This window comes from Enhydra lutris, unplaced genomic scaffold, assembly GCF_002288905.1.
Source record: "Enhydra lutris kenyoni isolate GAN:26980312 unplaced genomic scaffold, ASM228890v2 scaffoldscaffold1, whole genome shotgun sequence".
NCBI lineage: Eukaryota > Metazoa > Chordata > Mammalia > Carnivora > Mustelidae > Enhydra > Enhydra lutris.
In genome coordinates, this window is record NW_019154085.1 from 49,161,312 (window position 1) to 49,183,932 (window position 22,621).

Genomic DNA, 22,621 nt, shown 5'->3' on the forward strand with positions numbered 1-22,621 from the left:
ATCCTGTCGCCCTCTACTAGATTGTAACCTCTATGACAAAGATTTTTTTAGTTGTGATTATGTTCCAAGTTTAGAAAATGCTAGGCACATAGTAAGTACCCAAAAATATGTGGCCAATTTAAGAATGACATAAATAAAAATTAGGGCGATTCAAAAGAGAATGCTAATGTCAAAATAATCTTATCAAAAAGAGGCTATGACGCTTTCAGAGTTTCAGGAGTCTTACGGGAATGAGGTGGGGTTTTTTTTTTATTCCTTTTAATAAAAAATAATTCCCTGGGTTCTTCCTAAATTTGCACTTAAGGCACATTTTCTAAAAGGCCAGAATCTTCTAAGCAACTATTCTTGGAAAAGATTAATAGAAGTGAGAGAGACACAATTAAAGTCTTACTCCAAGTTTGACAATCACCTTTTAGTATTTAAAGAGGCATTAATCATGATCATTAATCAATAGAAAGGAATGTTCACAGAACGCTTAGAATAAATGTTTGCAGAAGCAAAACGTCAGAGGAGAACAGGAAGGCATACATGCCCGGGGCTGAAGACAAACTTTTCTTTTTGGTGTAGCAAATTAAAGCCACTGGAAAAGAACAATGCACTAGAGGGAAACATTACTGTACAACCTATAAGATACTGCCGAGGTCAGCAGCACCTCAGCTATGTGTTTCTGTGCCTGTCAGTGTTAAGAAACATTTCTTGCAAGCCTGATTTAGATATTAAGCGTAGAAGTTACTCAACACCAAGGATTAGGAAAGTACTTTTATTTCCTTTATTGCTTACTGACAAGAATGAGTTACATTTTTGGTAATTCTTCATGCTTTCTCAATTTTTTTATAAGGCTATCCTATTCTGTCAATGCTCTTTAAAATTTGTTCACTGATGCCAGCTCCTCTGGTTTTCCCCTCCTTTGTGCTTCTGAGAATTATTTCCAAGCAAGTAACAATACCTCAAAGATTGCTAGAGGCATTTTTTTAAAAAACCACAAGGATGGGGCGCCTGGGTGTCTCAGTGGGTTAAAGCCTCTGCTTTCAGCTCAGGTCATGGTATCAGGGTCCTGCGATCAAGCCCCACATTCAAACCCCACATCTGGCTCTCTGCTCAGCAGGGAGCCTGCTTCCCCCTCTCTCTGCCTGCCTCTCTGCCTAGTTGTGATCTCTGACAAATAAATCTTTAAAAAAATGAAAAAAAATTTTTTTAAAGCCACAAGGATGCAGTTTTTATAGGAACTGACTTAGCTATATAGAAAGAACAGCTGAGTTTTGAAGTCCTACACGGAGTATCTTTGGACATTTCTGTGGAACTCATGTGCCAAGATTTTTCGAAGTTATTCCGTGCTTTCATCTCTCAGGTCACTGGAGAAGCTTATATTGTCTCCCTGTGTTATTCAGAGATGTTGCTACCATAAACATGGCCATTTTTTTCTTCTGCCTTTTTTACCTTCCCTGTTAATTGTTAATAGCTAGGTCCTGGGTCAGCTACACAACTGGTCTCTGTGAAGAAGAACATGCAATCCAAGGTGTTGGCTGGGTTAGGGACTGAGGCTGGGGGTGGTGATGGGGAAGGGGATCAAAGGCAGGAACGCAAACCAGACCTGAGATCCCATCATATTCTCACTACTTACGACTTCAAGGAATTTCCTTATTTTTTTTACAATTTTAAAATTCTTTCCTTATTTTTTTTTTTAAGATTTTATTTATTTGACAGAGAGAGATCACAAGTAGGCGGAGAGGCAGGCAGAGAGAGAGAGAAGCAGGCTCCCCGCTGAGCAGAGAGCCTGACTGGGGACTCCATCCCAGGACCCTGAGGTCAAGACCCGAGTTGAAGGCAGCAGCCCAACCCACTGAGCCACCCAGGCGCCCCTCTTTCCTTATTTTTTAATCTTATGCAGTACCCTAGCTCTTTTTTGTCTATGATCATATCACTTATTCTGATAATACCCCATTTTCTTCTTGTGATTTGAAATCTTCATGAAAACCGCTCATCAAGGCAGATTTTCCTATCCCCAGAAAACTTTCACTACTGGCTAGAGTAAAAAAACTTCAAAGCCAACTAGTTCAAGAAAACATGAGGCCAGATGCCCGCATCATCTCTACTAAACAAAACCGAACAGTTAAATCAGGAAGTAGATAATAACAGACGAAATCACATTTAGACAAAGACATGGTTACTTTTTTATTTGAAGGAAAAAAAAAAGTATGTTTTAATAAATACTGCGGAAACATTGACCAAACATACAAAGTGACTTCAACATTTAAAAAAAAATGCAATGAAAGTTCTGCTTTTAACAGTTATAACTTATTTTTCTCTTTACAATATTTAAATACAGAAAGCACTTGCCAGCTATCTTGTAACACTGCCCGAAGCATAATGCGGCATCGACCAAAGCATATTCTGTTGGTAAAACGTCTGTACTTCATGGGAAATGACTAGAATGGTATTTTCTTGCAGAGACAAAACAAAGTGCTTGTGAGACAAAGAACTGAGTGTTGTAATTACCTTAATCTCCTCTCCTGAAACAATTTAATGGGAGCACAGCTTCAACACTTCAAAAATGAAGCTTTATCACTGGAAAGAAAGCTCGTTTTCAACAAGCGCCAACAATAAACAGGTCAGATCTGGTTTCTTCTCTGAAAGAAGCTCTAAAAGGAACTGGTCAAAAAATATCTGTAAACTCTTTAAATGCTGATTATTTTATCTAACAACAGCAATCAAGTATTGAACACGGGCCTTGGGTGAGTCTGGGTAAGTGATGATTAGCAATCATTCTCTGGAAATGCCCGAGTACAGCATCGGGACTGACATCACAGACTTTTCCTCTTAAGGATTCTCTAAAGCTTAGGTAAGAGGGTCCTTCTCTTATAGCTGTTCTTTTAAAGAAAAGTGAAATAAACCAAGAGATCATTAGAGGCTGTTAACTTCCGGAGCTTCATCCCAAAATTAACAGGCCTTTTGCTTTGTACTTTTGGTGACTGAATTCCAGACAGCTTTACTCACAAACTGTGCTTTCTGCTACTATTCCTTCATCAACTCTTCAGGCGAAAATAGTACCTACATTATTTTCTCCCCTTGGATCATTTTAGGACGTCAAACCAAGACACCTCTTCTTTGACTTTGCATTTTCATCAATGATGGCCAAAGAAACCACACACCCTCTTTTCTAAACAGCGCACAAAAATATCACACTGAGCAATTTACCACTTTTTCATGACAATCACAATGATGAACAGAACCATCAGACTGAATAAAAACGGACAACTTTTTTTCTAGTTGATCTCTCTGATCTCTGTAGTGCTGGTCTGTGTATCTTGCAAGACTCCAAAAGCCTTTCTTTGGAACCACCTTGCTCAGCTGTCTTCAGGAGGCAAGATTTCAAAAAGCCTCCCCAACTTTTCCTCTGGATATCCCATGGGTCCTGATACAATTTCCATTTTAATGATGAGCTAGGAGGAAATTAGATCACATCCTCTAGAAAACTAAACGCTAAGGTCACAGTGCCAGTTCCCCAATGAGGACGGTATATTAATATATACTTTTCTGTAAAGGAGATTAAAACATTTAAAAATCAAATCAAAGTAGAGATCCATGAATAGCCTGTAATGAAGAAAAACAAAAACGCAAGCACCATTCAGAGCGTGATTCTTCTCCCGGGAGGTCCTTGTGTTCCTCCTATCTACCTCTAGCCCATGTGAATCTCTCTTTTTTTGGCCTATTTTTCAAGTCACACTTCCAAACCCTTCCATGTGTTCACGTCACCACCTGTTCTACATGCCAAACCTAAGGACAGGATTCCAAAAAGAAGAGCCTCTTTTCCAACACCTCCTAAGCCTCCAGAATATGTGACTCTGGCTGTGCACGTCATTCGGGTGTCACCTTTCTGTTCTGCGGTTTGTGTTCTTTACACGAGGCATCCTTGTCCTCCTTAAAGAGAACGGGCTGGGGGTTCACATCACAGTGCAACTCTTCGCTTTGTCCTTTCGTAAGTCCGTGGCAACCGCAGAGAGTTCTGGTCTGCTGGGCATGTGTGAGATCCGCTTTGTGGCCCTCTGTGATTTGTTCCGCTTCACGTTTTTATTTGTCTTGTTTACACACGCCAAGGTGGCAACGTGAAAAATGTCTCTGACGCTATTTTCTGACTGTAAAGCTGAGCATTCGATGTACGTGGCTGCTCCAATCTGTTTGGCCATATTTGCCCCCTGAAATGCAAAAGAATGCCATCATAATCGGCAGTAAGTCATGGGGGAAAGTTACAGAGTGTCTTCCCAATACCACAAAGTAACAGTGCGGCGCAAAAAATTTCTAATGTGCGAGCTGTATTTCCCAAGTGTCGCTGCCAAAGGAATCCGCTCGGTTTAAAAATTTTAATTATTTTAATAATAAATCATTTCATAAATATCTGTGGTCAACACTCAGTCCCCTAAGATGTTCAATTATCATCACTCAACAGATAGCGCGTGACTTGCCAGAGGTGCGAAAGTCTGATTTCTTGAGTGTAAATGGTGCTCAAAACTCGTGAATAGGCTATATAAAAAACAGGGGGCGGGGAGGGTATTTAGAACCCTTTTTGAAATGGATGGCCAAAAAGGAGTAACCCTGTTGTGGCATCCAGAACTGTGGGAAACACAGCATATGGACATTCTAAACACAGACCAGACAAGGTGTAGACAGTAATAAGCATGTGTGGACCAAAATGACTTACTGAAGGAACTAGGTTGTTATTAATTAGACACGTAAGACAAACATGACTGCAGTATTTAAAATGATGAACACGAAGGAAAATTCTAGCTGGTTAACTTTAACTCTCTTTAATTCTGGTTTTAAGTTGTAGGAGAATGAACGTCTGAAAGTGATCCTCCTCCCTTCTAGATACTTAGGGGAAACACCTATAGAAATGATCAATCTCTAGAAGACAGTTTTATGGAAAGTTCTACTTTTACTGACCATGTCCTCCTTAAGTATTTGATTGTACTGCGGAGTGTAAAGTAAGATTATCTCTCTCAAAGAGTATTACCAATCTGACCACATCATCTCTTAGACCTATTTAACTTTAAACCCAGTGAAAGTTGCAGAGATAGACAAAGGGCTGAATATGACCCACTGTTTATATGCTCAGTAATCAAGTACCATGTGATTACCCTACTCAATGACAGAGCATTTCACATTTTGAAAGATGTTCCCCAAACTTGTCTTATTTATGCATACACATCTATCCTTATATAATCCTTATATAAAGTAAACTGCTAAAAAAAAAATCAAGAAGTTTTTTGAGAGGGCCAGGCATAAACACCATCAAAACTTCAGCCAAGCCCCTGTCTGCCTCACATCACTTTGCAGTCTTCACAATCTGAGCTATGGGCTGTCATGGGGGGCTATGATGGTCACTATCAAGGCAGAGGCACAAAATCGCCAGCCCTTTTCTCCAGATGTCACCATCCCAACACGGGGCGCTCGTTCTGCATCTTACTCAAGAGCCTTTATTCAACCTGGAGTTGACCCCTGGCTGAACCTTTAGAAGAGCAGCTACTTTTATTTTCTTAGGAATGATACTGTGTCACTCTTCGAAAGCCGCATTTGCACCCTGACAACATACATACCTGATCATAGGACACTGGCGTCTGTCTGTGATTTGAGAGCTCTACTAAGGTACTGACATCTGTCCGAAGGTCAGATTTGCAGCCAACCAAGAGCATTTTGGTGTTGGGGCAAAACTCCTGGATTTCACCTTTCCACTAAGGGGGCAAGAAGAGAGGAGAAAGATGAAAATTTAACAAAGTACATCTATATATTAACAAAGGCATCTATATATTGGTCAACCACTCTTCCACTGGCAGACACTGGGAACGGGACTCTAAAAGAACATTTGAAAGAAAGTGTCACTTCAAATGAAGAAGCAAATTCACATTTATCTTTCAGATATTAAATTTCATGATTTTTTAAAAAGATTTATTTACATTTCAGAGAGAGACAGAGTGCCCAAGCAGGGGGAGTGACAGGCAGAGGGAGAAGCAGGCTTCCTGCCGAGCAGGGAGCCCAATGCAGGGCTTGATTCCAAGAACTTGGTATCATGACCTAAGCCTAAGGCAGGTGGCTTAACTGACTGAGCCACCAGGCATCCCAAGTTTTACTACTTCCTAAAACTTTTGTCCTTATTTGAGAGAGAGAGAGCATGTCCACGTGTGTGCACAAGTGGGGGGAGGGGCAGAGGGAGGAGGAGATGCAGTCTCCCCGCTGAGCAGGGAGCCCGATGCAGAGCTCCATCCCAGCACCCTAGGATCATGACCTGAGCCAAAGGCAGATGCTTAACAAAATGAGCTACCCAGGCGCCTCAAAGTTTTACTACTTTTTAAAGTGGACCCATTAGGGACCACTTATGTGTATTATCTATTCTCCCTCTCTGTGACTCATCATCCATCCCTACTGCAAGAGACTTGCTGGGGGTAGCTTCATTAATTTCTTAATTATTAGGGTATCTCTGAAAGATAAAAGTGCCTTAGGAGTAATTATATATTCTAACAAGCAACTATATCCTCAGATACATTGAGCTGGAATTTCCCCGCATGGAAGGCTGGGAATAAGGCAGAGTCAACACAAGCACAGGTATGCATCCACGAATTCCATCAAGAAGGACTGAACAGCCACCATGGGCTGAAATTTCTAGTGACGTATCAGGGACAGGAGACAATGTTAATAACTTCACTCAGGCACCAGGGTGGCTCAGTAGTTAAGTGTCTGCCTTTGGCTCAGGTCATCATCTCGGGGTCCTGGGATTGAGTCCCACATCGATCGGGCTCCCTGCTTGGTGGAAAGCCTGCTTCTCCCTCTCCCACTTCCCCTGCTTGTGCTCCTCTCTCGCTGTCTCTGTCAAATAAATAAAATCTTCAAAAAACAACAACCAAAAAACCCCACACCCTCCACTCAAGTGACTAGAACAACACAGACCATGACATTTACAAAGGCCCATCTTTTGAGCTCTCAGGAAAGCATCTGATCCTATGGCTGCTACGCCCTTAAGTTAGTTTTAAATTACATTAAGTTGTTAAATGTTTCAATTTAGTCCAACTTAGCTAGTTGTTGCATGACCTAACCAGAATTTAGAAGCTCCAGAAATGCCTAGCAAGGAATTCCAATTGTCCTCTTTAAGAGCGAACAGCTTTTTGTGGTTTCATTTCCTCAAGCTTGAGATGACCATCAGGACGGGAGTCAGGGTGACCATCAGGACGGGAGTGAGGGGTTCAGAGTGTTCCCAGGAGAGCTCTGGCTCCTGGAGAAGAGGGACTAGAGGGTGGATATCAGGACCCAGGCTGGCTCTCCCAGACCACACAGACAAATACGCATCATGTGTTTTACTAGGTACTGTGGTCATTAAAAAGATTAAGACATAGTTGTGGAATTCACAGAAAAGCAAGGGTAACAAAGCCATGTATGTAATACTAGAACAGAAGGAACATCCTGTGGGACTCTTTTAAAAGACCACTAGAGAGGCGCCTGGGTGGCTCAGTGGGTTAAAGCCTCTGCCTTCGGCTCAGGTCGTGATCTCAAGATCCTGGGATTGAGCCCCGCATAGGACTCTCTCCTCAGCAGGGAGCCTGCTTCCCTTCCTCTCTCTCTGCCTGCCTCCCTGCCTACTTGTGATCTCTGTCAAATAAATAAAAAAAATCTTAAAAAAAATAAAAATAAAAATAAAAGACCACTAGAGGGGACATCTCCAGGTCCAGACGTGTACTTTGGGCAGACTAAAGGAAGTAATTCACTTTCCACGAGAGCCTAATTGATCCACCATAAAAAGATCTATCCTGCTTTATGTCATTCGAAACTCTGTGATATTCAAGGACTTAAAGAATCAATTAATCAAGACAAACCACAGCACAGGTTATCATGAGCCTTAAACTTCACACAAATGTAAAACATATTCATTAATCTCTCTAAGGCCAGAGTCACTATTCATTAGGTCTCAGAAGACGAAAGCAAAATAAAACAAGAGCAAGGCTTTTCATCATAAATTATGTATAACTTGATACTACATCAAGTGAAAACCCCAGTAAATAAGCAATCTCTTTCATCGACAGACAAGCCGTAGACACGTCGTCGCGCTGTTCCTCGGCTGTGTAGTGACTCTGGCCTCCCTCTGCATGTCTAGCAACTGTTCACAAGCCTTGAAGACAGGAAAGGTGTATTCCTGCCCGAATCTGACAAACATCAGCATTATTTGCGTTAAGAAAACACATTACTGAAAATTGAACAGAGTTAAAAAGAGCCTTTGATCTTTCAAGAAATTAATCCTTCATGAAGCTGTGTTTGTCATGTTTGGTAAACAGGGGTGAGGAGCGACTGCATCACCGTCCAAATACTAATTTCCTAATGACACCTAAGACAAGCAAGTCTAACAGGGAAATGTAAAGTAACAAAAACATGCAAGATAATGAAAACACTACCTTGCTCTCAACCAACCACATTCTCTGCCTAAGACTCAACGCAAGGGGCGGTGCGGAGGCGCAGGGGTGCGTTACAGAAGGGTCTGATTCTGAAACCTCCTAGCTCTCAGGCCAGGATTGAGAAAACAGCTAATGGCTAATCCATGCTGAGGCATGGACACACACACGCCTTCTGGGACTAGCAGGAGGTTCAGTCTTAGGCTGGTGGAGGCCCAGAAACACTCTTCCTCCCCCTGGGTCTCCCCAGGATCTGTGGGAGAGATCTGTGACCCAGCCTGCAACATGCCCCCTTCCTCCTGACATCCTCCTGCGTCCAGCCTGAGCTTGCTCAGGCCCTTTTCCACCTACTAAACCTCACAAACCCTCAGAAACCGGCTATGTTATCTTTCACGTGTTTACAACTCCTGTTTTTATTACTCTATGATTGCTCTCTGATCACTCTGATTGCTCTCTGATCACAATTCACTTTGTCTAATGTCTGTAAACACACCTGTAAACACACCTCCCCTCCCCGTGTTCTATTTCTAATAAATAACATCATTACCGAGGCACAGCTTCTTTATTAAAAGGGCAGTTATTGCATTCATTTCACTAAGCTGAGGTCAATGTAAACCTGTAAACTAAGGCACAAACTATAGGGGAAAGGAAGGATGGAAAAAGAAGACACGTGCTTGAGAGTAATCAAGTATCATTATTTTTAGCTGCACCTTTCTGCCCAAAGGATAAACACAGAGGCTCTTTATAGGGTATCTTGTTTCTTAAAATGAAAGAAACTCATACGCAGGTTCATCAAACTTGTGACATGTATGGGTGGAATCACCGGTATGGTATGAGAGGGGTTTTTTCCAATCTTCTAATTACGAAATACGTAGGCCCAGTTATTAAGCAGAGTGTTGGGGCCCCCAGCCAACCTCCCGTGTCTGTTTAACACATGGGCCAGCCTGAACTGCGCCCTCGTCCCCAGCACTTGCCTTTTTTAGGACGCTGTCCAGAGTCTCTGGCCTACTGATGTCAAAGCAAATGAGCACAGCGTCTGAATCCGGGTAAGAGAGGGGCCGGACGTTGTCATAATAAGGAGAACCTGAGAAGAAACAAAGATACACACATTTTCAGATCAAAATTCCATGTATCCCTGATACATGAACTCCGCCCTTCTGAGCTAGATCCCTTGACTATCACATGGCCCCATTCCCACCTCTTCTAATCTTAGAAAAGAATGCAAACCAGTGAAAGCCCAGTGGTAATATATTCCATTTCTACCAGAAGACAATGAAGCCTCACAGGTATGTGTCTCAAATTCAAGGGGAGTAGCCAGGACCTTAGGTTGAAATCTGCACAGTCCCCAGTCCCTAACGGCAGGCACATGGGTGATGTGCAGAGCAGAAGCATCAGTAGTCAGGGGACCTGGGGCGCAAATCTACCTCCACCCCTGAATGGGGGGGCAAGGTAGATTCAGGGCTCTTGTGTCTCTTGATTGTCTATTCTAAAATGAAGATGACAACAGTACCGACCCAGGATTAAATGAACCCAGGCAGGGACTGGCACTTAGTGGGGGATGAGTAAGCATCAACCATGGTATGGTTATGGTTGTGTTGTTGCTATTATAAGCTCAGTGGTAGCAAGCACCATAAATGGTGCTACTTCTTGGGAAGGAGACCAGAACTCAGGATCTCTCTGACAACAGGCACTGAGTGGGGGAGGGAAGAAAGGGCCAGCTCTGCAAAGAGAACAGCAGCAAACACAAAGCCACCCTATTGCAAAATTACAAGTTTAGATAAGCCACTGATCTTTGAGCTTGGTCACTTAAACTTACCCCCAAATACTCCCAAACCCTATATGGGCTCTCTTCCTGTTACAACCAAAGAATGTAATAAATGTCATATCGGATGATGTCCCTTTTTCACACAGTTCCATCTTGGAGAGGGAAGGATCTCAGCCCAAGCTAAATCCAGGGTACCCGAAAGGTTCAAGTTACCACTCAATTAATACAACCCCAGAACCATCTCATCATTTAGAAAAATCTCTTCTATTTCTTTAAGAATCCCAAAGGATGGGCCATTACATGAAGTCACTTATTATAAAATGGTGGGACTACAAAATTAAACACAGCTTGCCAATGTTATTTGTTCTTTAAGGGAAGTCATCATCCATATTCTGTATACTGAATGTGTATTCTGACATTTCACAAACCATCATGTGAAAATTGTTTCACATGCATACACATTTGTGTCCAGAAGAGAGAGAGAAAATCTAAGCTACTGAAGTTGTTTTGAAACCCAATTTCATTTTGACAACACCTTCCACTTCCAGCAGAAAAACATGCCATGTTGTCGCCTGAGAAATCAAACCTCCATAGTCAAAGTCAGACTGAAGAGGCTTTTAAAACAATCCTTTGTAATTCTATCAAATCAACATTTTTCAGGAGGCTGCTCTGGAGATCTCCAAGTTACTAGAGTCAAGGTGCACTGTCCCTATTCACAGTCTATCTTGGGTCCCTAGCTCACTACCTGACCCCACGGACATTGTGGCCTTTTCACTGGCTGCTTTTCAGGAAGGTCATGACAACCTCAAGCCGGCTGTGTCTACAAGGAAGACACGAATGTTCTAGGAACCAGGAAGAAATCTAAGCCAGAATTTTTCACAAGCTACAGTAGTTCCCTACACACATCTGGAATCAGAGCTCTGGTGTAACAGAGACTGACAACTAAAAGACATTTTCCAAAAGCTTAAAAGGGTTTAGAGTTTAAAAAAAAAAAAAAAAAATCAAGTCATTTTAAATACTAAGGCATGCATACTGGAAAGAAGCTGTCTCTGACAAGTCGTGACTGCTTTTTCAGCCACTTGAAGAATTCTGAGGTTAGAGAGTAATTCACAAACAGCTCACTACTTTAAACATTTTTGATAGGTCTTAGAAATGAGGTGGCTTATCACTGTTTCTGCATATTATGGTTATTTCTGTGTTTGTTCTGTGAAGTTCCATTACAGCCTCTCTGGCTTCTCGGTCCAAAGTCTAACTTTGACACAGTTTCTTCCCTAAACATTTAGAAGTCTCTTGCCAAACACAAGAGTCAGAAGATTCCACATGGCAGAGTGGAAATGCAAAATACCAGAAACGTACGCGGGGACTTCCTCTGCTTTTCCGAGTTGGCAAGATGGAACATGACCCCAAATCCATCAAGTACAGCTCTTCAACAATACCAGTGGTCAGGAGGCCAACAAGGCCTCAGACATCTTTCTTGGTAATCACTCACATTACAAAATGCAACTAACCCATGGCAGCAACTTTCCAGCCTGAATCAGACCTCAACTTCAGAGACAAGGCAGCTCCAGGTGCTTTCAGGACATGAAGACATAGGACTGGGTAAGAGTACTCACCACTGATCTTGGATCAAAGAGTACTCTACCTAACAATGGAGACCATCTTTGCCCAATACAAAATTAGAAAAGACATCTGGGGAATTACCAAGGTACTAAAATAGGATAATTAACACTGGGACTACTATAAAATCTAGAGGAATGGTTTCAGCACTCGGGTCACCATGGGGCTGCAAAGAATAAACCCTCTCTCCCTTTTGTGGACCGGGCTTCCCTCTCCCACCCAGCATATGGCCACAAAGAGGATCCAACTTTGTCTTCAGGCCTCAATCGAGCCTGGAGACCCCTGCTTACTACTATCAAGTGAGCTGGCTTCTGTGCTTAGTAGGTATACCCATATATCTGCAGAATGGAGACACTGGCCCGACTTGAAAACAAAAACAGACCTTCCTATGGAGGTCTGTTTCTACTTTTGTTTTTATTGGGCTTAGTATTTTGAGTGAAAATATATTTGTATGTGAAGGTTCCTGAGAAGGAAACTACCTTGTTTGGTGAGGTACAGAGGTGTAATTTTTAGGAGCTTTAACAAGATCTAATTAGGAATGACACTTTGATCCGATCTTACTACTTTTGCTAATGAACAGCAAAACTTTCAGATCAACAAGTGTCCAAGAGTGGTAATAAAAGTGATCCCCACCTTTATTAGTTATAAGCATAATCTGTCTAACCACTAAGGACAAGAATAATTTGTCATTAAAAATAAAAAGGCCATTTGTTAATTTTATTTTCTGATAGGCTGCAGGTGAAAACTTCTCGGATCAAAAAATCTGTCTCTATTGTTTTGTCGTAAAGGGAAAAAAAAAAAAAAGACGATATAGAATTATAGAGAACTGTTCTACCAGGAAAAACTCATTCACAAATCATCAACTAAACAAGGGCCCAGAGTTTTAAAAAAAAAAAAAAAAAAAAAAAAAGGGAAAAAAATCCCGTGTCATTTGACAGTGTCCACTCTGTTTACACTCTGAATTCTTCCCTGTTCTTCCCGTAAAGCCTGCACGAAGAAGTAAGAAAAGCAAAGCTGGACAGTGCAGGGTGTCCTCACTGATGCGTGCTGTAACTCACCAGCCAAGGGAAAAAGAAGAGGAATTCCAGGAATGCCGCTGGGAAGTGGCAAGCAATGTGGGAAGGCAAAAGTGACACCAAAGGAAGGAGCCGAAAGCAAGCCCAGGACAAGGACTGTGTCTGCCTCGAACTCCTACATCCCTCCAGAAAAGTCTTAAAACATCTCATGAAGCTGAACAGCAAAACCCTTAGCTTCCATAGATTCAGGAGATGCACATGAAAAGCTTCCAAGAAACACGCAGGACTGAACCCGAAACAAGGAAGGGCGTCCCACGTTCTCTAAGTAAGGAAGCACTGAACTGGAAGGGCAGTACCCTAAGGCTGGTACTCTACCACCCAGGAATGTGCTAAGGCCTAGTTCAGTTAGTCCAGGTCCTGAGCCTTGCTTGTCAAGTACAACTCTCCCACAGTGCGTGCACCAGGCTCCATGCCTACAGAATTCCCAGATGCTGCATTTCTGCCCCACTCCATGGAACTCTAAGCACACAGTGCTATTCCAAAGCCCTTCCTAATTCACCTCTCAGACCACCAAAGGGAAAACGCCAGAAAACTCTGTACTGTCAAGACACAACTACAGCACATATGCAAAATGTGCCCATCCCCCACCCCATACAGTCAAAGAGCTTTGCTGTGGGTAGACCAGAATCAGGGCACACTGGGGGCTCTCAGAGTTCCTCAGGCTTGGCCAACATCAGCAAAGTTCTAAAACGCTTTTGAAACTTCAGGTCTAATTATCTTTGTCTTCAAGATCATTAATTCCGGGTGACAGCAGTGTTTCCAGCCCAAGAATAGTCACAAGTGCCTCACCCAGAAACTAATTCTGAGACGCATAGCTGCTTGCTTCAGTCATCCTCGCACAAAGACAGAACATGCCATATATGTCCTTAATTAAATGTATATGTAAGAAGATTCATGCCCAAAAGGGAGGCTTTATGGAACCTTTTGCAAAACCAGTTCGAACACTGAGGCTTTACGGGAGTTTCAGAGCTGCAAACCCTCCTAGTTATTTCATAAACGCCACTCCCTTTCCTTGAACCTGAAATTGAAAAACTTCCCCATCTCCTGTAAGAAATTCTTGCCAAGAACTATATAACTGGGAATACCGCATGATTTTGGCCGAGAAAATATATTAACCTTTGGTATTTTTAGTGGCCAGCAAGAGAACATCTGTACCGAACAGCAGCTAACATATGAGCCTGCAGGAGCCGCCCAATTATTACCAGATTCCATTTCCTCATGCCGTCTCTACTGAAGAGTGAAAGCTTCCAATCAGCAATCATCTAACGAATGTGAATCAAGGGGCACCTGGACAGCTCAGTCGGTTAAGCATCTGCCTTCAGCTCAGGTCATGATCCCAGGGTCCTGGAATCGAGCCCCACATCAGGCTCCCTGCTCAGCGAGGAGTCTGTTTCTCCCTTGCCCACTTCCCCTGCTTGTGTTCCTTCTATTTGTCAAATAAATAAATAAAATCCTAAAAAAAAAAAAAAAAAAAAAAAAAAAAGAAAGAATGTGAATCAAGCCTGGGCAGAACTTTTGTGTCTGACTTAGCAGAAGACTCTGCTGAATGATTTCCCCAAGTAGTCTGCACTTTAAGCACCAAGCTCATAAATATGCAAACCAACATTCCCAGGGAGGCTGTTTCCCTCATTTCTTTAGAAGTTCAGATTAGTAAGAATTATGAACAGATTTTTATGAACATTTGAGGGTACTTCTGTGTTGCCATAAAAATACAATCAATATTTTCAATTTCTGGGGGCAATGCAGGTCCACAGTTGGAGAGAAAGTCAAAGAGGCAGAAATGATTGCTGTTTTGAGCTTTGAATAAAGATTTAGCTTTAAATTCCTCATCTTATTGAGATACTTGAAAAAATAGAAGACTCAAAATATTTTACTTCAAGTAGAACCATGGTAGGTCACAGAACTTCAGAATCTACGTGTAGATGGGTATTTTCAAGCTTACATTATCATTCAGTAATAGATGGAAGATTCTCATATAATTACTTAACACCCAACTCCTTGGAGGAGAGTCCCATGCATGAATTCGCCTTGCCACATGCCGTGTTTCCAAAACCAACGTGCACAACACCTGATGAAACTTGAGGCAGCTTATATTCCATGCCGATGAAATTTGTTTGTCAAGGGGGTCTCTGAGTGAAGTTGCTAATATGTTGTAACTGAGAAGATGTTTCAAGGGCCTCAGAGAAAGGCTAAGGCACAACTAATTCATCTGGCACAGCCCGCCAGGCGCCGTGAGCTAATCGGAGAAAACTACTGGTCCTTGGTGTCAGAGCTACACGCAAGAATTGGATTAATGAAGAAACATCTGGTTATTTCAAGCTGGACGCCTCATGGAAATGTACAATTTAGCAAGAAACCAGATTGGGAGGGGAGAAAACATGACTAAAGGAGATTTTTTAAAAGGTCTAGAGACAGATGAATAATTAGAAAGAGAATTTATACTTTTTTAATACATGGTGGACAAATCTCCTAGTTTTATATATTGCTTATTGAAAATCACCACACAAATTCAGAGCTGTTTTGCTTTAATCTGCATCTCCTACAGAGTTTCAGGGTGAACACTGAACTGAGCCTGGCTTTTGAAACTCAAAGCTGCGAGGGATCATTACCACCTTAAAATCCAACTGGTTTCCCACAATTTTGCCCTTGCTCTTGAGAGTCACAAGTCTTCCTGCTTCTCTGGCTCCTTTGGAAATTGTTGCCCTCTTCCTTTCTCTAATGAGATTAATCGAAGATAGAATTCTTCAACTTTCAGAATCTTGTTTTCACTGATAGCCATTAAATGTAGGCATGTTTTCAAGTGGGAGAGATGTTAAAGACTTTAAGAACTGAGTCAACTTCTAGAGATAAGGAAGGAATTGTGGTGGGCTTCAAGGAGAATGAGTCACCAGTCAGGGGCCTGGGTGGACCCAGTGGCCTTCAACTATTCTTTGGATCTTTTTTCTGTGAGATCAATCTGGCTTTAGAATCCCTAGACTCACCCTCCTATAAAAACAAGGACTAAGATTCCAAGGACTGGGGGGACAGTTAAGTGCCTTGAGGGGAGGAACTGCTCTGCCCCATCCCCGCCCCTGCTCCCACAGCATCTAGCAGAATTCCTGCACAAAGAGTACCTTAAAAAACACTTACTGGTTTTGTAATCATTTCTATAGGTCTTGCCTCGACAGGTCAATTCACATATTAAATTAAAAAAAAAAGGGACCAGTGAACTCTTTTGAAGCTGCTTTTCTGGATTAACTATATATTAATCCTCAACACTGCTGAAATACTTCTATCCCTGTTAAGAAATATTTCAATTCAGTGCTTGTCACGAAGACCATTCTTCCAATGTGGTGGGTTAAGGTACAAATGTAATAGGCATTGACTCGTTTCTATGGTAGTTTGTCCTCAAAGTCAGGCCAAGGATAATTGAGATTTTTCTTTTTCCCTTTTCCTTCAAGTGTAAGATTTAAAGAATACTACATTCTCTGTTAATTATGCTAAAAACTAACACAGGAAGTGCTAACTTTAGCACCCACGGACTAAATGGCAGCTTGTATCATGACAAGATGCAAAAGAGTGTTCATGAGGCAAGAGCACAGTTATTGTGGGGAGATTTTAGCAGCTGAACTGGGTATTTTATAACTAATAATATACCTTAAATGAAATGTGCATTAACTTGCACAGGTTAAAAGCTGGCATGAATGATTATTACTCCCTAAATCACGTGTGCTGATATTACACTGCAATCAAATCACTTAGGAAAAGATATGGTCATCCTTAAGTGACTAAATTCCTATTATTAGTAGGCACTTGGCTTCATGCTATAAATTGCTTGTGCCTGGCAAATGTGGCACATTCTGAGACACAAGATATTAGAACTACTTTGGTCTCACTTATCACTTCAAAATGTTGAAACCATTACGCAATGTTCTGCAGGAACTCACTGAGTATATCTGAAAGTCAATACCAGCATTTCTACAACTAGTAATAGAAATGGTAGTCTATTTCTCATTAAAGCCCAGACTATGACAAATCTGCATCCAAAGACTACCTTTAAGTATCCCCCTTTTAGAGGACTTATGGTGGCATTATTTAAAAGGTTTTGTTTACTTTGGGGGGTGGCTGGACTAACTTCAAGAAGCTGTAAGACTATAAATCAACTCGCTAACTGCCATTTGTGGTTGCTTTAATTGGTGAGTGCCTTGAGGGTGGGAAGGAGGACCTGTTTCCTACCTGAGCAGGATCTAAAGGAGGCATCAGCACTAAGGACTACGGACTAGGGAAATACACTGCAACCAGGTGGGACAGAGCCCTTGGGTACAAGAACCAGACAAAATGAGCTCAACATAAGTTGATTATCAGCTACACTAGGCAGAGAGCTTCTTTTTCCCCACTCTCTGCCCCACCAGGGCTGTATGACTCTTAGGGGCGAGACTATAAATTAGCACTGCTCTCTAAGGCCTAGCAGAGGGCCTGTTCATAGTAGGTGTGGAAAGATGGGAGGGGAGTGGAAAGTGTTAAGGTCTGTGCCTCAAAAAGTGGGGAGTGAATGCTCTTCTCTTGGTGCAAAGAGGCCCCACATGTCCTAATTCCACTTGATGTTCTTTCCTATACCCAAAGTAGCAATTCTGCCTATACATAATTGCATGACTGCTGGGGGGGGGGAGAAAGGAGACCCCTGATGAGAAGCTGTCTAAGTACAGAAGCCACAAAAGACAACTACTTCCATCTCTTAAATGTCTGCCCCTCTGCTAGGACGCTAAACAGGATGTGAACACCATGTAAAGAACCATATTTATGCTCTCTCTCTTCCTACCTAAGAGAAGTGAGGCATACCTCATTTTTTTTTTATTAATCATTAACTTTCACGGAGTTCTAGAAGGGAAGGAAAACCTGACATTTAGGACTTTAAAGAACAAATTTGGGTGGAATGTTCTCTCTAGAGTGAGACTGACAGCACCCGGAAAAAATAAATTTATCAAGAGGCCATCAGGCATATGCAATTATTTTCACAACCTGAACTAAACAAGTGTCTTGGTGGGCAAAGAAAATGTCAAATATTTGTCAAAAAATAATGCTGTTCAGAAATTTGTTAGGAAAACCTTGAGAAGAAGTAGAAAAATGTTCGGTAATTAATATGATTATCGTATCTACATCATAGCTGATACAATGGTTCTTGCTAGATGTTTTTCACTCATGGATGATAAACCCTTTTTGGTGGAAATAATCTATTCTCAGAATTTAACAAGTGCTTGGTGACGGTGCTTAACCAACATTTCACCTCACAAACAGCGTAACAGGATTCTAAATAATTCCCTTATGCCTTTTTCCCCCCTCATTTGTATAAATCTAAATTCTGAATAAGATTTCATTACTGGATAATTCAGCAGTGTGATGTTTTCTTAATCATGGTTTTTTGAAACCTTTATATTTTAGTTAAAACATGCATAGGTTTTGTTTCATTAAATAAAAATACCAGTGATTATTTCACTACAGACTTCATTTCAGGTGATTATCCTTAATCTGATGAAAGGCAGTGTTGATAAAGTTGCCATTCTTTGTGCACAGGTAATTCAGTGGTAATAAATGTCAGAGAATCTTATCTCCTTGGAAACTATGCATATGATTATTCGTTTGTTCATTTAACAGATTTTACCCCGTGACTACTGTGTGAAAGGCATGATGTTAGGTGTGCAGGGACTACACACTCTCAGGCATGGATTAAATATTTGAGAATATCTAAGTGCTTTTACTTGCACACGGGAAGCATAGCCTCCCACTGTAAATTGACCACATTCTGTTTGTTTTCTAGCCTTTGAAAAAACAATGTGCCTTTTCTCTTCTAAAAATGTCAATTTAGCCCTTTGGTTGCCTAATCTAAATTCTCCACTGGTGGTCCTGTGATTCATGAAGCAGGACACAGGGAAGGCAAGACCAACATTCCTATAAACCCAGCCATGCCCCCTCCCTACCCAAGTGCGTTTCCTTCCTAAATCCACCAGGAAGGGGTGGCCGGGTTCAGAACCTGGCTTGCTGGGTAGGTGGTGAAAAACCCCAGGATGGATGCCAGATGCACTGGGACTCAGAGCTGAAGCCCATGGAGGTCCTGGTCAACAAAAGAACTTGCCTGTCTGGTGTACTAAGGCCAAGAAGCATAGAGCTAAGAGAGATCCTGCACACTGTCTAGCTCTGTATCATTCTCTCAGATGACGAAATGAGACTCAGGGAGGTAGGGATTTGCACAGAGAAATCCCTGGTTACCAGTAGCTAAGATCTAAACACGGGTTTTTATCAACACTGCATCAGAATTACAGACCCCATGCCTAAGTAATTCTTATTATACATTAGGTCCAAACAGGCTGGGGGAGGGTTAAGCACTGATGCTAATTATTAGCGCCGTATCGGCTATCCTGCACGCCAGGCATAACAAATATGATGGTATGTCTGGGAATTAGAGCGCATTAAGTACTAGGCTATGTAACAATACAATTCCGGTAATAGGAACTACCGAAAATAATAAATAAATAAATAAATAAATAAATAAATAAAAAGACTTCCATTCTGTCTATCCACACGGTGCCTGTAATCGCGAGACGGTGCGTGCACACCCCGGTACGAAACACTGTGAGGTTCTGGTTCTGCTACCCTTGGCCAAGCTTGAGGAAGAGCCTCTCAGGTGGAAACAAATTCAGCGCCTCCCACTACAACACTATGAGCCATCTGGCACCGACCATGGAGAGGCGCTCGTGCGAGACTTCTCCTTTGCCTTTGTGCAGGGACTGCCTCTGGCGACCCTGTCAGTCCGGTGCCTTCCTTTTGCTCTCTAATCCCGTGTATCCCCCGCCCCGGGGGGCTCCAGAAGTTAAAACCCAAGGCTGTGGGAAGCTCGCACAGTCCAGAAGCACCTCCACGAGGCCACTCCCAGCTGGGCGCAGGTCCACCCCGGGGGCCTCCTTGCTTGACAGCAACGGCTGCATGTTGGCACTTGCGCGCTCCTCCTCCCTAGTTTCACCCGGGATTTGGCTCGGTCCACCTGCAGCAGCCAGACTCCCCGCTAAGCTCCGAGACCCAAGCGCTGGGGCCTTCACCCGGCCTTCCCGCTGGGGCCTTCACCCGCCCTCCTCCAGAGGCGACACCCTTGTGTGAAACGGGATTCCTCCTCTCCCCCTCCGATCCTCCGAGCACTGGGGGGAGGGGGAGGGTACCAGCACGAGATTCCAGGTGGCGCCTCCCGCCCCCAACCAAGCCAGACCCAAGGCTAGATCCCTAATAGCCGCGCGCTGGGGACCTCCCAGAGGAGTACCCGTCCTTTCTACCACCGCCCACTACGTAGGTGGGTGGGCGCAGAGAAAGCGATAACCCGGCCTTGAACCCCGGACCCTTGAAAAAAATTCACCACGACGCCAATAATTCAACTGGACAGAAAGGTCAAAGGCGAAGAGCACTGCCCGCGGCCTTGCAGGCGGGCAGAGGGTGATGAAATAGTCAAGAAAGAACGGCGAGGGCCGGGCTGGGGGTGCGGGGTGCGGCGTGATCACTGGGGCTGGCAAGGGGTGTCGGATCTGCGGATCCGTACCGAGGCTGCACCGGCGGCGGGCGGCGGGCGGCAGGACACAAGGGCCGGCGACCGCTCCGCCGGGTGCTGCCCGCGCCACCAGCGCATTCCTGGCTGTAGGCGTCAGGAGCGCCGCGGCTGCCTGCGCTCACGTTGCTCTCCCGCCCCAAACGCTGAATACACACGTTAACTGCGTCGCTTCGGGGATTCTCCCCCACCTCCCACCACTCCCGCTGCGCTCCCAGCGTCTCAGAGTCATCAGGTTAGTTCCTGGAGGGGCGCCTGCCGCGAGCCCGGTAATTCTGAGGCCCGCACGCATTCTCCCCCCCCCTCCATCGGGCCACCTTGGCCGCCCACAGGCGACTGGGGAACGACCTCCCTTCCCCCCGGGTCAGCCGCTCCCCGGCCACCTGGCTACAAGCGGTTCCACCGCGGAGTCACCCGGGAGGCACACAGAGCCCTTCTCTCCCCACTCCCATTCCCCCCACCCCTCGTCGTCCCCCACCCCACCCAGAAAGGACAAAACGTTCACCCAGCAGGGACCGCGGGAATCCCTCGGAAGAGGCAGAGTTAACCCATGGGCGCAGAGTGCGCGGCTGGTGCGCGGTTGGGCGCTCGGGAGCTTGCCGCGCGGGGTCCCGAGACCCGCCACGCACCCGGTGCCGCTGCAAACCCGCCCCAAGCACCACGCGGTCCGAGGACTCTCTTACCCGAAGTGTCCCACAGGCTCAACTCTATTCTTTGTGTGTCGATTTCAAAACTGGCCGTGTAATTCTCAAACACTGTAGGGACATAATTCTGGACAAACAAAATGGACAGAGACAGAAAGAGGGCAAAGAGGTTATCCACAAAGCACGACACCCGCACAACACCCTCTGAAAATCGCTTCCTCACTCCCCGATTTAAAAAAAAAAAAAAAAAATCCCACACGCCAGACACGCGGCCCCTTTCTGAAACCCCAGCCTCATCACCTGCACCGCCCTGCTCCCCAAGGCGTGAGGATCCACACCTCCCAACCCGGGTTCCGCACACAGGACCGAACAAGTTTCAGAGGCTAACAGCGGAATGTGCAGACGCGTCCCCTAAACGTTCCAGCTCACTTTCCCTTTCCCGGCAGTCTCACCAGGGGGGAAGTAGTAAGAAAGACTGCTTAGGAAAAGAAAATGGGGTGAAGGGGGCAATGCGAGGAGAAGCCCAACCCTAGACGGGGGGGATCCCCACCGGCGGACCCCCTCCCTCGTCCGAGCCCCGGCCGGCCGGCCGCACTCACCTCGGGGAAGCAGTCTTTGGCGAAGACGTGCAGCAGCGCAGTTTTCCCACACTGACTGTCTCCCACTACTACTATCTTGCATTTCACGTTCTGATTAGGATCCATGATAGATTTACTAGATAATTTCTGGCTGGCTCTTCTCTCCTTCATTGATCTTGCCTTATTTTCTCTTGGAACAGGAATTTTCTCTTAAAAGGAAAAATAGATACTTCTCTGTCTATAAAAAGCAGATATAAAAATACAACCCGAAGCTGGTGGGAACTCTTGAAGCTCCGCGCAGACGGGGGGCTGGAGGAGCAGGCTCGTTACTCCCCTCCAACAAGTTTTACGCCTGACTCCACACCGCGCTTCCCCAGTCCAATTCCGATCCGACTGCTTTGTTTCACGCTCTCCGCAAGGCTTTATACGCCCGGCCTTCCAATCCTCTTTCTCAATGAGAGAAGGAAACCGATCCGCCTCCTCCCCTTTTATGGAGCCTGGGAGCAAGCGCCCTCTCGTTACTCCCTGAAAATGTAAACAGTGCGCCCTCTAGGGTGACCGTGCGGGATCTATTTCCAGACTAAGCCTCTGGGACAACTTGAAGACCCCAACCAGGCTTTGCTGATGGATGGGACGGTGCAAGTCCAGCAGGAAGTGGGAAACGGAATGTCTGTGCATGGGGATTTTTATTAGGATTCCTTTAAAAACGTTTTAATAGGGGCTGATGTACATAAGCCTCATGAACATTTGTAAAAGCAAAAGCATTTCTCATCCAAGTTAAAACCATCATTAAAAAAACAGAGGAAGCTCTCTTGGGTTGGGAAGGGTAAAGTGGTTGTTTTGTTTTTTTGTTTTGTTTTTTGTTTTTTTGTTTTTTTGTTTTTTTTTTTAAGAAAGAAATGGTTTGTATCACGTATATAGGGCATGGAACAATAGCTAAGCCAGGCTATT

General features: G+C 44.0%; 1 protein-coding gene across 1 annotated transcript; it reads right to left on the reverse strand.

Moving 5' to 3' along the window:
- Positions 1 to 2,147: 2,147 nt before the first annotated feature.
- Positions 2,148 to 22,148, reverse strand: LOC111142545 (Rho family GTPase 3). Its single transcript, XM_022495811.1, has 5 exons — positions 21,692 to 22,148; positions 21,132 to 21,219; positions 9,401 to 9,510; positions 5,592 to 5,726; positions 2,148 to 4,193 (listed from the first exon to the last, which is right to left on the reverse strand). The coding sequence occupies exons 1-5, from the start codon at positions 21,839 to 21,841 to the stop codon at positions 3,942 to 3,944; spliced, it is 735 nt and encodes a 244-aa protein (XP_022351519.1). The 5' UTR covers positions 21,842 to 22,148; the 3' UTR covers positions 2,148 to 3,941.
- Positions 22,149 to 22,621: the final 473 nt, after the last annotated feature.